A 14,990-nucleotide genomic window follows, 5' to 3' on the forward strand; every position below is an offset into this window, starting at 1 on the left:
ACCACTACCGCATTTCAATAAGTAAAACAATTGTATATAGTTGCACAAGATCACTTAGTCATCAAAAACTGCTAAAAATAAACCGTTTATAAAAAAGAAAAAAATGTATCCGAAATAGTCAATGAAAATAAAACTTTGAACAACATTCAAATAATGATACTTAAATTTAGTGTCTCTTATAATTTTCACATTTATAAAGTGTGTGTCAGAAGTTGTGTATGTAATTTTTATTTAAATTGCTCCTAACTACCATAATATATTTATTAAAAACCTAAACATGTATATAACTTTAGATCAAAGAAAAAAAAAATTTTATTTGCCAAATTGAAGAATTTTTAACCGATTTAAAGGAGATGGAAAAATTATTTTACCACCTCATATGAAAACAGTTTTAATTTTGGTGGACAAGGTTAAGGAGACAGACAGTGTTCGCAATCAAGAAAGACCCGGTCAAGCTCATTCAATTGTTATAGAGAAATCTGCTCAGAACGTTAGAGAAATAGTCAAAGCAACCAACGACTCGTTGATTCAAAATGAGATCACTACAAGCAAAAACAGAAATTTTCTTACTATTTAAGGAGTAAAATAAATAAAGATTTATTAGAACAAGTTTAAAAAAAAAAATACATGTTCTAAAGGACATACAGGTCCAATAAATAGACACTGACAATATGCCCTTAAATAAGAAAACAAAGTACATAGGAACAAATATAGTTTATAATAAAAACATTTAAGATTTCATTCATTTACTTTATAGACACAATGTTTATCGAAATTGCACGATTTTATTTTATTTTTAAAAATACAAATGTTATCAGCATTTACAGCTTCTGATGTCAGATTATTCCAGATATTTACAACTCGTTGAGAAAAACAATATTTGCGAATGTCGAGTTGACATTGTTGCTTTCGAATCCTAAAAGTATAACCACGGGTATAATTATTATTGTTAATTTCAAAAAACAAGTTTTTATCTATGCAAACCAAATTATCCATAATTTTGAAACATATGACTAAATCATGTTTTAAACGTCTGAGTTCCAGAGAATCCAAACCAAGCAGCTGTAAACGGCTAGAATAGCTTAAACAACTAATATTATCAATTTTTTTGTGTGAATTGTTTTTGAATATTTTCAATAGATTTAAGTATCATAGTTTGGTATGGCGACCAAACTGGAGAGCAATATTTAATAATTGGTCTTATATAAGTAGGTTTTTTATCATTCAGACCAAGCACAATACAAGAGCTAAGTGAAGATGATTTTGAAAAAAAAAAGAAGCTTTGTGACATCATGTTGTCAAAGTTTGAAGAAAATTCTAATTTGCTAAAAGAGATTAATATTTCAAACAAGTTAATTTACGCTGAACGACTTTATAAACTGTCATAATTATTGCTGATGGGTCAAATCTAATCAGCACAAACTAGTACCTATGCCCAACCTAAAGAATGGAGCAATAGTATGGTGTAAAATAACATCAGGTGGTCTAATTGATCCACCTTTTTAAGGTCGATTAATTAGACCACCTGATGTTATTTATCAACTAGGTACACATTATTACCTAGGTAATTCTTTTTGTATAGTATTTATCATATAGTATTGTGAAGTATTTTGGAAAAATCCAGTAAGTAAAAAAAAAGATAAAATTAAAACTTCGACAATTCCGTTAAAAGATTAATGGTTTCTTAATCACCTAGATTGGAGCCACTTAGCTAATTAAACAACCTTGTTATATATAAAATTGCAGTTTCAAAATTTTAAATTTAAAAATGTTACAAAAAATATGTGTATATGCATAAAAACTATTGTCATTACAACAACACAATAAAAAAGACTTCTAAAGTTTGAAATCCAGACTTCCGAGTAAACATTTAAACTGATAATCAAATTAATGAGATATTTTTAAACTTGTTTTATTTTCAAACATATTTAAAGACAGATTTTTTTGATGGCTATAACTTTTTTTTTCGGGTTCTCTTTAAAGTTTTTTTTCACAAAACACATGGTTTTCAAATCAACATACTATTACCCAATAGTTTTTTAACGCTCTTCCGTTTCCATTTTTTTGTATAATTTTCATATAATAGTGTAGTTATTTTTAAGCAGTATATTTTAATCTAATTCATTTTTATTTAATTCATTTCATTTCATTTAATATTAATTATTAAGAGGTGCGAGATGCATTTTAGCAACATGCCGCAAATAACGAAGATGAAGTAATCTTTCATTTCCGCCAATTTCTCTTTAAAACGAAAAAGAAACATAAAATAAACATCCTCCGTTCTTTAAACACTTCAACTAAAGTCTATTAATAATTTACAACCTAAACTTCTGTTTCTTATTTTAAAAGGAGTCAGGGGGAATATTATAATTTATTAAAAAAAGAGATTCAAGAGTTTTAGCAACTCATCCAAAAAAGACTTGCTTTAGTTCCTAAATTAAACTTATAAATAAGACTTCAATACTATCGTAAAAACGCAGAAGAAAAATGGAATTAAAATAAAATAAAATAGATAAAGCTTGTTTTGTAGCTTGAAATGGAGCATCATAACACGCAGAAAGCATTTTTAGCTGATCGTAAACAAAAAAAAGTTTGTCACGTAACCAACACTTGCGCAAAGACCATTTTTAAAAAAGATAGCGAACTAAATAATGACAGGTAATCCATTTCCATGCTAATGTTAGTGCAACTAAATTATTACGAGTCTTAACCAATACTTGTAATCTAAAAATTTTATAATTGGAATAATGACGATGTATTTTACGGAACCTAACGGAAAACTAACTTGATTAAATAGATTTAAAGAGGAGCTTAAATAATTCAAAACTCTAGTATAAAAAACTAAACCTTTATAATATGCGTCTGTTAACCCCTATAACGATAATAAATTGAACTGTTGCAATTTGTTATTAAACAAGACTTTTCAGAAGTTTGTTATGCAATTTAATTATTACTTTTTATATCTTCAATTTACGCTAAATCTATTTGTTAATTTAAGTTAATAAACCTATTTTTAGTTGTTAAAAGAAAGAAAAAAAATGTTATTGAAATTTTAGAATTGTTAGCTTAACATTTGTTAGAGACTAAACAAATCGTAAGAAAATAAGTTGCGTTAGGAATCATTTACTTAAAAGATAAAATTATTTTAACTTATATACTTCGTTCTCAGTCTACTATTCAACTGAGAAAGCAATTATAAAAAGGGATTAAAACTTGCCAGTAGCGATACAACGGATTTTTGTAGTTTTATTTTACGTAATAAGTAAAGAAAAAATAACTTTAAAAATAGATCAACCTAAAGTAAAATCGTTTAAAAATTTTAAAGTTAATATTTCTTTTTTTACAAAAAAGAATGTGGTGTGACAGCAAGTGTGCAATGTGGCATAGCCATCAGTTTTACTTATTTACTTAAAGCTTGTCGTATTTATAGTTAAGTTTATAATTATAAAATTACAAAATTGTACAAAAATACTAATGGTGTAACAAAAACAGATTTTTTTATCATTTAAGTTTACCTTACCAATTATTTAATAATTTACCTTTTTCCTTTTGTTTGCTTATTTTTGTTTATTATTGTTTTAAAGGTGTCTAAATGTGAAGGGAAAGTTTGGACCTTTTCAGTTTTACTTTAATCCGTTAACTACTTGTTTATCGGCAGTTATAATTTGGGCATTTGTTGTTTGGTGCATTTATAATCCAATCGAGTCATATAACGAGATATCAAAATGGAAAATTTGGATTACTCATAAATGGACATGGCTTTATATTGGCACGCGCGATGTTTGGGCATTGTTTATCATAGTCATTTACTTTTCAAAATATTCGTCATTAAAATTAGGTAAATCTAAGATTAAAGCTAATTTAAAAGTATATTAGTAATTACGTTCAGTAAGAAAAGATTAATATAGAATAATATATTAACATAGAAATACTTAATTAACAGGAAAAGACAATGAAAAACCAGAGTTTTCAGATGCGTCTTACTTTACAATGTTATTTTCTGCTGGAATTGGAGTTGGTCTTTTTTACTTTGGAGTTGCTGAACCTGTCTACCATTATGCACCAGGTCGTGATCGTAACAGATATTGGGGAAGGTATGAAAGTATACTACGTTATTTACTTATCTGTTTTGACTATTATAGTTTTTAAAAAGCTTTAACAATTTTAGATATTTTTATTAATCAAATTAGTATATATTATAGTATAAAACTGTTTTATTTTTAAAAAAGATATAACGATAATCAGAGAGCGCAAGATGCAATAAACTTGTCTTTTTTTCATTGGGGAATTCATGGATGGATTGTCTACGTACTTATTGGCTTGCTTCTTGGTGTACTTTCTCATAGAAGAGGTTTACCAATGACAATGAGATCTTGTTTTTATCCGTTACTTGGAGACAAAGTGTTTGGTTTATTTGGAGATTTTGTTGATACAATGTCAATCATTTGTACAATGCTCGGGGTTTGTACTAGTCTTGGTAAGTTAAACTTTCTCAACACTGTAGTTGCTATTTTTAATTAATAATAATGTTATAATTGTTAAATTAATTTAATAAATTTTGACTAATTTTGAAAACTAGTAAACCAAAATTAACAAAGAAAATTTTTTTAAATCATTTTTTGTTTGCTTTGTTAGTAATCAGAAATTTATTTGAATAAAATTTTCATATATTTATACTATATTTAATATAGAAGTTTTTGTACGCAAGCAAAACAAAAACGTTTCAAGACTTTTTAATTAATAGGTTTAGGGGTCATTCAATTGAACAGTGGTCTTAGCCGATTGCATGAAAGTATTGAGGAATCAGTGTCTAATCAGATTATTATAATATGGTGTGTGACCATAGTAACAACAGCTTCAGTTATAAGCGGAGTCAAGTTTGGAATAAAGTGGCTATCTGAAATATGTTTTATGGTTGGTCAGTTAATAATTATTTGTTTGCATTACATGTTAGTTGTTAATTGTTCCACACTATCATATTGTTACATCAATTGATAATTATTTTATACTATCACATTGTCATATCATATTATAATATATGTTTTCTTATGCATAACAAATAAGTTTTAAAAAAAATTTTTTTTAGGAACAGTTTTGTTACTGGTTGTTTTCTTTTCTGATGACACCTGGTTTCTACTTAATTTATTTGTTCAATCTTGTGGTTACTATGTTCAAAATTTTATTGAGGTTGGTTTCCATACTGATGCCTTTGAAATGAAAGGTGATGCCCCAGACGGTAAACAAGCTCCTGGATGGATGGACGCGTGGACTCTCTTTTACTGTAAGTAATGTTTTCGTATACTTCTTACAAACATCAAAATTTTAATCTTTACGAAAAAATATGTGTTTTGTTGTTTGTTTATTGATTTTTTTTGTTTAGTTTTACTCTGTTTTGTTGTAACAAAAGAATCTTTTCAGTTTTTAGAAAAGCGTAGTAATATTAAATACAATAATAAACTTTCATTAGGGGGTTGGTGGGTCAGCTGGTCTCCTTTTGTTGGAATGTTTTTTGCAAAAATTAGTCGTGGAAGAACCATCAAAGAATTTATAACGTACACTCTCACAGTACCAATTTTTTACACATTTCTTTGGTTAACCGTATTCGGCGGAGCAGGGTTAGCTATGGAGCGGAAAGCTGAGGTTCTCAACATATCCTGTGAAATGTATAAGTACGTTAATTTAATAATTTATAGTCTCATTAAAATAAAGATTTTACTATGTAAGTGTAAGAATAAATATATTTAATGATAATATGTTTTTAAAATTATGCTGATAACGAAAATATTTTTATAATGTTAAATAAATACAATTCAGCACATCCCTCTTTCCAACCTATGGTCCTAAATACATTAAAGAAACATTTGGTGTCCATCGATTATCTTGTCGTCTTTCTACAGACATGTGGTTTGATGTAATTGAACAATATGGAGAAATTGGATCAGCACTTCATGTGCTTTCCATTGTTGGTCTTATTTTGTACTTCATCACATCTTCAGATAGTGGATCTTTAGTTATTGATTGCCTTTCAGCAAATGGAAACCCAGATCCTCCTATACTCCAGAGAGTTTTTTGGTCATTTACAGAGGGTGCAACAGCAACAGCATTGCTTAAAGCAGGCGGTAAAAACGCATTAATTGCATTACAAACAGCATCTGTGTGCGCAGGATTGCCATATACATTTATCTTAAACTTTGCCTGCGTGTCTTTGTGGCGAATTTTAAAAATTGAAGCAGGTGATTTAGATGAAGAAGCAGGAAAATGGCACGTTGGACTATTTGATTGTTTTACAACAAAACTGCGGTTTAAAAATACTCTTCTCACTACGATTGCGCCATGGTATCTTCTTGCAGAAACAGCTACAAAGGTTGAAGCCAAAAAAAAAGCATACTTTGCAGCATACAGCATATTTTACGCATTTTTGTTTTATGGCTGGATTACACTTATGGTTTGCGAAACAATAGTTGACGGAATTTCATATGCGGGTTGGGTAATACTTGTCATTTTTTTTGGTTATGCGTGTCGGGTGCGGGGATCTGTTAGAGAAAAATACAAACTTCAAGGAAATATAGTAGAAGATTTTTTTAGTTTATGTTTACTCTACCCGTGTGCAATACTACAGATACACGAACAAGTCGATTACGAGTTGGAAACGAATTTATTTACGGGATTGCAGCAATGCAATACTCAAAAGCAAATTAGTGTGAACCAAAATGCTCAATCTGACGTGTAAATTTTTTTAATAATGATAGAATATATAATGCGTACAAAAGTTTATGATAATATAAAATTTCTACTACTAATAACGCAATAGCTTCCACTAACAACGCAATAATATTTAAAATTTTTCTGAATAACTTATTAAAATAAAAAAATTTTAAATTTAAATGTTTAAGCCTAAGTTTTTTTTTTTCAATTTTCAATTACGGGAAAAAAACCCTGGAATTTCCCGACTTGAAAATTTAAATTAAAAATATTTGAATCAAAAAATTTTTTTTTCAAGATATAAAAACATTTTTAAACGAAAGCGCATTTGTTAAGATCGTTCATCCTAACTCTTTTTTTTTTGCAGTCAAACAAAAGCTATAACAAAAAAATTATAAAAGTATTTTTAATGTAAAGTATACAAAAGTTATTTTCTCCATTTAAATACAATACAATATATTCTGAAAGAGGTTGCATTACATTTCTGGTGTTTACTTTAGATTAGCATTCGTACTATTTGTACGAATGCTGATCCAATAAAAATGCTTTATGTTAATAAAACGGAGGAGAAAAAATATTTGTGATAATTATTTTGGTCATTTCAGAAAAGTGAGAGAACAGCAAGGGAACCTAATTTATTGTATATGGCAGATTCAGTTTTTATTGTAAAAATATTCAAGGCTCGATTTGTTTCCATACTTAAAATCCATAACATAGATGGTACCCATCTATGTTATGCATTTTAAGTAGTATTCTATATGATAAGCAGTATCTAGATTTGCATGATGATCTTCTGAGTTTCATTGCCAAGTCATTTAGATGGTCTTGAGAAAAAGTTTAGAACCAATTTTAACACCAGGGTACATGATATATATCTTGGTGTTAAAATTGCTCTAATATTGTTAGAATTCAAAATATTAAACTTCTATCAGCTTAGTCTGATTTTTATTTTGTGGAAGCTTGGTGTTGAAGTTGGAGGATTAAAGAAAACAATTTTAGTTGGTGGAAGCGTGGATTTAAAAATAACAATTTCAGTGAAAGTTTGACAAATTATTATTAGAATTCTACTAAAATCTACTAAACAATACTCACAAGATCATGATTATTTGTTAATATTTATCAAGTAATTTATCAATCAGTAGCGGGTTAAAACCATCAGCAAACTGATAAGCAATTGAAAATTTAGCAGAAACATTTAAGCCATTGAATATAAAAAGTGGAAAAAATTAAACAAAACAAAACAAAAGTGGTCCTAAACCTAAACTTAGAGGTACACCATTTGTAAATTTTTAAAAATATTTATGGAAGCAAATGTATACTATTGTGTAGATGCAATGAACCATTTTAGTAGAGTGCTCTTGATTCCATAGTGCTCCAATGTTGTGAGAACGTGGTGTAATCCACAGAATAAAAATTTATTGTAAATTTACAAACCACCGATATTTAAAATACTTGTTATCCAGAGTCTTTTTAAACCCCGTGTTAATTTAAATAAGTGCTAGGGTTGTGGAATAATTGTTTCAGAATTCATACTGATATTGGTACAGGAATTTAAACTATGCATAGCCTGATATGCACAGCCTTTACAAAAAGTTTGCTTCTGTTGGAAAGAAAAGAAATGGGTTGATAGTTGGAGAAATTAAATTTTAAAGAAACTATTTATCATAGTGCAAAGAGACTTTGTTATTATGCGAAAAGTAAATTTAAGAAAAATATATAAATTATTTTTTGTTGGATTTCATTGAGTAATTTTTTTGAATAGAAAATAAATTGTTTGAGAAAGATTATAATAAAAAACAAATGCAGTTTTGGGTGATTTATCAGCTAACGCGTTTATTAACTGTACTAAATATCTTTATTATCTTAACTATATTACTAAAAGTATAATAATAAATGTAATATTATTACAATCATTACAATATTTTTATATTATTAACTTATGTTATTTTATAATATTTCCACGGTATATTATATTTATAAAGTAATATCATTACACGAACAAATTACATGCATTTAATTGGTATACATTTAGTTTGTTAAGGTGTTGTTTAAAAACTGAATTATTACTGCTTAATTAAAAAGCATAAAAAGAATATGCACTTCCTTCTACGATTAAAAATAACTTATTCCAAGCTTCAAACTGATTAAATATTTTTGTTGACTACTACACATCATTGTATGGTATGAATAATTTTGTTCATATTGTGCATAAATTACAATTATGATATCATAGAGAGATTTGAATTTCTTAACAATGTTTCAGGATTTGTTTTTGAGAATTATTTGAAATCTTGGAAAACTTTAAAATGGCGCACTGTTTTAAAATGCGCCGCGGCGCACACAATACTCGTTAAACAACGAAAATTTTTGTTACGTTGCGTTAATTTAATACTTTATATATAAAGTATTAAAATTTATTAAAATACATACATACATATACGCATACATCGATACATACAAACATGCACAGGCCCGTAGGAACAAAAAATTATATGGGGGGGGGGGGGCAGACAGTGCTGGAATAAGAGACCCCGAAATAGTTTTAAGGACTTTTTTTTTAGTCATTTTTTCAGTCAAGTTTTTCAAAACTATTTATTTTCAAAATTACTGAGGGGAAAATGCCCGTGCTGCCCCCCTCTCCCCCGGTTGCTACGGGCCTGCATCCATGCATGCATACATACATACATACAAACATACGTTTGTATGTATTTATGTTGTTTACTGAAGTGAACTAGAAAACTTGAAGTTTAAAATATTTAAACCAATACAAGTCAGATATATCAGAAATATTATCTAAGTTTGTTTGGCTGCAATAAATGTATGTATGTATGTATGTATGTATGCATGTATGTATGTATGTATGTATGTATGTATGTATGTATGTATGTATGTATGTATGTATGTATGTATGTATGTATGTATGTATGTATGTATGTATGTATGTATGTATGTATGTATGTATGTATGTATGTATGTATGTATGTATGTATGTATGTATGTATGTATGTATGTATGTATGTATGTATGTATGTATGTATGTATGTATGTATGTATGTATGTATGTATGTATGTATGTATGTATGTATGTATGTATGTATGTATGTATGTATGCATGCATGCATGCATGCATGCATGTATGTATGTATGTATGTATGTATGTATGTATGTATGTATGTATGTATGTATGTATGTATGTATGTATGTATGTATGTATGTATGTATGTATGTATGTATGTATGTATGTATGTAAGTATGTATGTATGAATGTATGTATGTAAGCATGTATGTATGTATGTATGTATGTATGTATGTATGTATGTATGTATGTATGTATGTATGTATGTATGTATGTATGTATGTATGTATGTATTTATGTATGTATGTATGTATGTATGTATGTATGTATATATGTATGTATGTATGTATGTATGTATGTATGTATGTATGTATGTATGTATGTATGTATGTATGTATGTATGTATGTATTTATGTATGTATGTATGTATGTATGTATGTATGTATGTATGTATGTATGTATGTATGTATGTATGTATGTATGTATGTATGTATGTATGTATGTATGTATGTATGTATGTATGTATGTATGTATGTATGTATGTATGTATGTATGTATGTATGTATGTATGTATGTATTTTAATAATTTTAATACTTTATATATAAAGTATTAAAATTCATTGAACGCAAAATTAAAAAACGCATGAAGAATACTATTCGGTGCTACATCAAGTTCAAGAGATAAAAGTTTTTACTTTAAAAAAGTCCAAAAGAAAAAAATCAAGAAGTGATGTAATGTTTAAAAAAATAAATGTTACTGTTAATAAATTAATGACCTCTCAAGGTGATATTGGTCGTAAATTTTCATAATATCTTTTAGAAAATTACAAACTAGAAGAAACATATGTTATATGAAAAGTTCGTCAAGCTGTATATTTATATTTTATTGAAATAGAACTTTTGTTGTCACATTTGAAACTAGAAAAACATGCTTGCGCAATAAAAGAGGAATTAATATCTCAAGATAATGCAACTTCATAGATTACTAAGTTACTAAATGTACTTATCCAAAATGATTAGGAAGTTAAACATCTAATGACGTTAAACGTCTTTAAAGTGGGACTGAGATTTAATCTTTGATTGTAATGAAAAAAACTTGTAACAGTGTTTTTGTTATTTTTTTCTTAAAATAAAAAATGTACCATTTTAAATTTTGTTCAAAATAAATTTATATATTCCTAAATACTTATATAATAATGCTTTTTATGAAACTTTTTATAACCTCAACTTTGTTGTCAAGTTCAATGTCACTGTGCATAGTGGACCATAACCTGACCTACTGACAAAAGTCAAAAATGTCCTATTTTTCAAAAAAAAAATTTTCTAGATACGTGTAGTATCTAAAAGAGTAGGGTAGATTAGGGTATTATTAGATTTCTCATTTTTATATGAGAATACTAAAAAATTTCTAAGATGTAAGCAGTGAAGTTAAAGTTACTTTGTGTTTTTTGAATCAATTTTATGTGGTGACAGAGAGGTATATAAATAACTTAATACTTTTTGGAACACAAGCAAATACATCTATGAGTATATTACAATAAATGATTAACATGTTCACTCACTATGAGGCAAAATTAGTTTTGGCTGCTACTTCTTGCAATTTTTATTTTAGATTTAACTTATCAAAGTCTTCTTATCAATACACTTTATTTTCAAATGTTATCTTAGGTGCCCCGCTGTACTCTGTGAGAAGTCCTTACGGTCTTATCACAGAGCACAGTGGAAGAGCATTTGATGGGAATTTCACGCCTCCTTCTTTACCGATGTTATAAAACTTGCCTTGAGGTGGCGTTGAACTACGGATCTCAAGCTACTTAGGCAAAAGTGCTAATCACTGTGCTACGGCTGCTCATTTGAAATAATGCTTCAGAAAAACAAATTCGTACATACCCAGTATATAAAAACGTATTAGCTGCAAAAGAACTATGCTGTCCTGATAACATATTTGTTAGTGATTATTCAGCTAATATTCCATAATAAGATTCAACCATAATTGTTATTGATTGGTAGAATTACAGAGAGAACCCAGCTAGCACGCATACGTTGGACCAACGTCGGAACAATTTCGGAAGCGTTGGGCAATTTTTTTAACGTCGCGCTAACGTCCGAATACAACTGATTTTAAAATCCGTATAGTGTGTTACAGGTTTAATGTTGAAATAGTTTTCGGCCATTTGTAAATGCTGTTTTATTTTATTTTAGCGCAATTTTTTTTTTGTTATTAGAGAATGCTATGAATTTATAATCGAATTAAAATTAGTATATAGACCATAACTCATATGTTCTTTGATAAATGTATATTTATGTACATATTATTCAACTTGTTTTGAGCAGCCGCCGAATGAATAAGTGTCTTGAAGCAAATGTTGCAATTATTGAAGATATTACAAAGTCATAGTTAAAATATAAAGGGGATCATCATACAGGAGAAAGGAATGATGACGAGGAAGATGATAATGATAACGATAGCTGATGTATTTTTATATGAAATTATTATAAATTATATGTAACATTTAACTATAGAAACAAACATGCAGTGTTTGTTTGCCTAATTTATGTTAATCTTTTTTTATGTAATCTTTTTGCACACCTTTATATATTTATATATAATTACTTTTATATGTTTACATTAAATTTATATATAGTTTGTAGCTATATTTTAAAATAATCGCCCATAATTAATAGGCAACCTAGGATGCATATCTTTGGGACCATAACGAAATTGTTTTCATAAAACATTTTACATAATAAAAACGTATGTGCTGAAATAATATAGTTGGGTTGTCTTATTTAAGCCAATTAAGGAACTTTCTTTTGAAAGCACCAGGTCCTCGCGTGTTTCAATAAGCTTGTCAAGCATCGTGAGTTTTCTGTTTGATTTCTACGCTTTGACGTGCTTAACAAGCTTCTGTAAGTATAACATAAAAATTAAATTCTTCCTTTTAAAGTAAGTTTAATAAAATTAACGGAATTAACATTAGTGATAATCAAAGCATTCTATTTTTAAATAAAAGATAAGGCTTACAGAATAAAATTACTTACTATTATTCTATGACCTATGTTTTTATATAATTCTTAATCAGGTGAAAACTTTTAATTTTTATATATATAATTTATATATATATATATATATATATATATATATATATATATATATATATATATATATATATATATATATATATATATATATATAATTTAATTTATATATATATATATATATATATATATATATATATATATATAATTTTATGTATATATCAGTGATGGATCCAGGAATTTTTGGTGGGCAGAGATATTAAAATATTATTGCATTTGCACCATAATTGAGCCTTTCAAAAAAAAAATCTCAATTTTACGATATTTTTAGGACTTTCCGATTCTCGTGATCGAGGGGTGGGGTGGGGATGCATGCCCCCATCCTCCCTCCCTGGATCCGTTACTGGTATATATATATATATATATATATATATATATATATATATATATATATATATATATATATATATATATATATATATATATATATATATATATATATATATATATATATATATATATATATATGGCGCTAAACATTCCGAAGGTGTTTGAAAAAAACGATTTGGCGCCTTAATAGAATAAGTTTTATATTATTTTTTATAGTATATATATTTTATACAAACTTTTTGAAAGTTTATCTTTAAAATAGTACTTTTCAAACAATATTTTTAAACAATGTCAATGGTTAGTTAGCGCAAAAATGCATATGCATGATTTGTTCTTAATTAATTAAAACATTTTAAAACTTGTACACTTATACCCAAATAAATTAAATTAATGTTAAACATCATTGTGAAAAGTAAACAACAGTGAAGGATAACCTCAACAGGTACTAGCGTAATTGAAGTTTTTACGTTTATAAGACGTAATCCTAACAAAATATTGTTTAAATCAAAATTTTAAGTTTTATCTTTAGAAAAAAACAGCTGCTTTAGAAAAACAAAAATTTGTTTTATTTTGTTACGGGTTTTATACACTCACTGCATGCTAAAAGTTTGGAAAGTAACTAAATGTAGTCAACAAACTCCAAGTTTATCCTTTTTAACCATAAAAGAATTATAAATAGAAATTACTTAATTTCATTACTGAAACTCACTGCTTCTAATCATTCACTAAAAGCCAAGACAACAATTTGGTATAAAATATTTATAAAAATGTTACACATTCGTTTATTACAAACTGTTTTTTTTCTTTACTGGTGTTTATAGGTTTACACTTTTAAACATAATAGGATTTTAACAAATATTTTGAAACCATTGCAAAAAGATCTCATCATAAAGTTTATCTGTTTTCTAATTTTGTGATATAAAATCTTTGTTTTTGTTTTAATTAACTTTATTTACTACCGCATAATTATATTGATAGATATTTAATCATCGTCCCTATTAGCAATAAATATTGGTTCTTATTTTTTCAATGGAAACTGCTATTGTAACAGAAGGTGTGATTTTTTTAATGTTGCGATCTCTTTAATGTTGTATTACGCTATTTAACAACACCAATAACCAGTAGCGTCGATGAGGTTGGTGGCACCCGGAAAGGTAAATCTTTGGCGTCACCCCTTTAGACTAAAAACTAAAAAAAGTTCTCTATATCTATAAGTTTCTTAAAAAAAAAATTGAAACTTTGGAAAAAAAGTTCTGGCATATTTGCTTTTTATTCACTTTAGTGTCATCCCTCTGATGGTGTCAATCGGTGCGGACCACACCCTCTAGTAACGCCACTGCCAACAACTGGTGTTATTGTATCGCAACAGGTTATTGAAAAGAGGTAAATTGATATCCACGTTTTTTATGTGATGTACTTTAATTTTTATATATCATAATTTCTTATTGTAGATTTATGACGTATTTGGTCGTTTTAGAGAACTAAATACACGAGTTTATAGTCTCAGTTCCGTTCCGTAAATTATCACAAAATCGTTTAGTAAGATAAATATTTCGAACTTAAGTTAGAGATAAATTTGGCTTGGCTTTCCAAGCCATTTAACGTTATTTAGCGTTTCCAAGCCATTTAGCGATATTTAGCGTTAAAAAAATTTTTATCAAAGATTTTATATCAAATTAATACTAATATTCTGTTTCTCGAAATTTTTCTCAAATCTTCTCAAATTCTAGAAATGTTTACTTTTCTAAACAATTTTGAGATAATTTGCAGAACGAAATCAAGA

The 14,990-nt window shown here is 27.6% G+C and overlaps 1 protein-coding gene across 1 annotated transcript; it reads left to right on the top strand.

The window, feature by feature from the left end:
- The first annotated feature begins 2,369 nt into the window (after positions 1–2,369).
- On the top strand, positions 2,370–6,769 carry LOC100197861 (trimethylamine transporter). Its single transcript, XM_065814169.1, has 8 exons — positions 2,370–2,658; positions 3,585–3,838; positions 3,944–4,094; positions 4,230–4,477; positions 4,745–4,918; positions 5,087–5,281; positions 5,468–5,669; positions 5,815–6,769. The coding sequence occupies exons 1-8, from the start codon at positions 2,537–2,539 to the stop codon at positions 6,728–6,730; spliced, it is 2,262 nt and encodes a 753-aa protein (XP_065670241.1). The 5' UTR covers positions 2,370–2,536; the 3' UTR covers positions 6,731–6,769.
- The last annotated feature ends 8,221 nt before the right edge of the window (positions 6,770–14,990 follow it).

The sequence above is a fragment of the Hydra vulgaris genome, chromosome 12, assembly GCF_038396675.1.
Source record: "Hydra vulgaris chromosome 12, alternate assembly HydraT2T_AEP".
Taxonomy (NCBI): Eukaryota; Metazoa; Cnidaria; class Hydrozoa; order Anthoathecata; family Hydridae; genus Hydra; species Hydra vulgaris.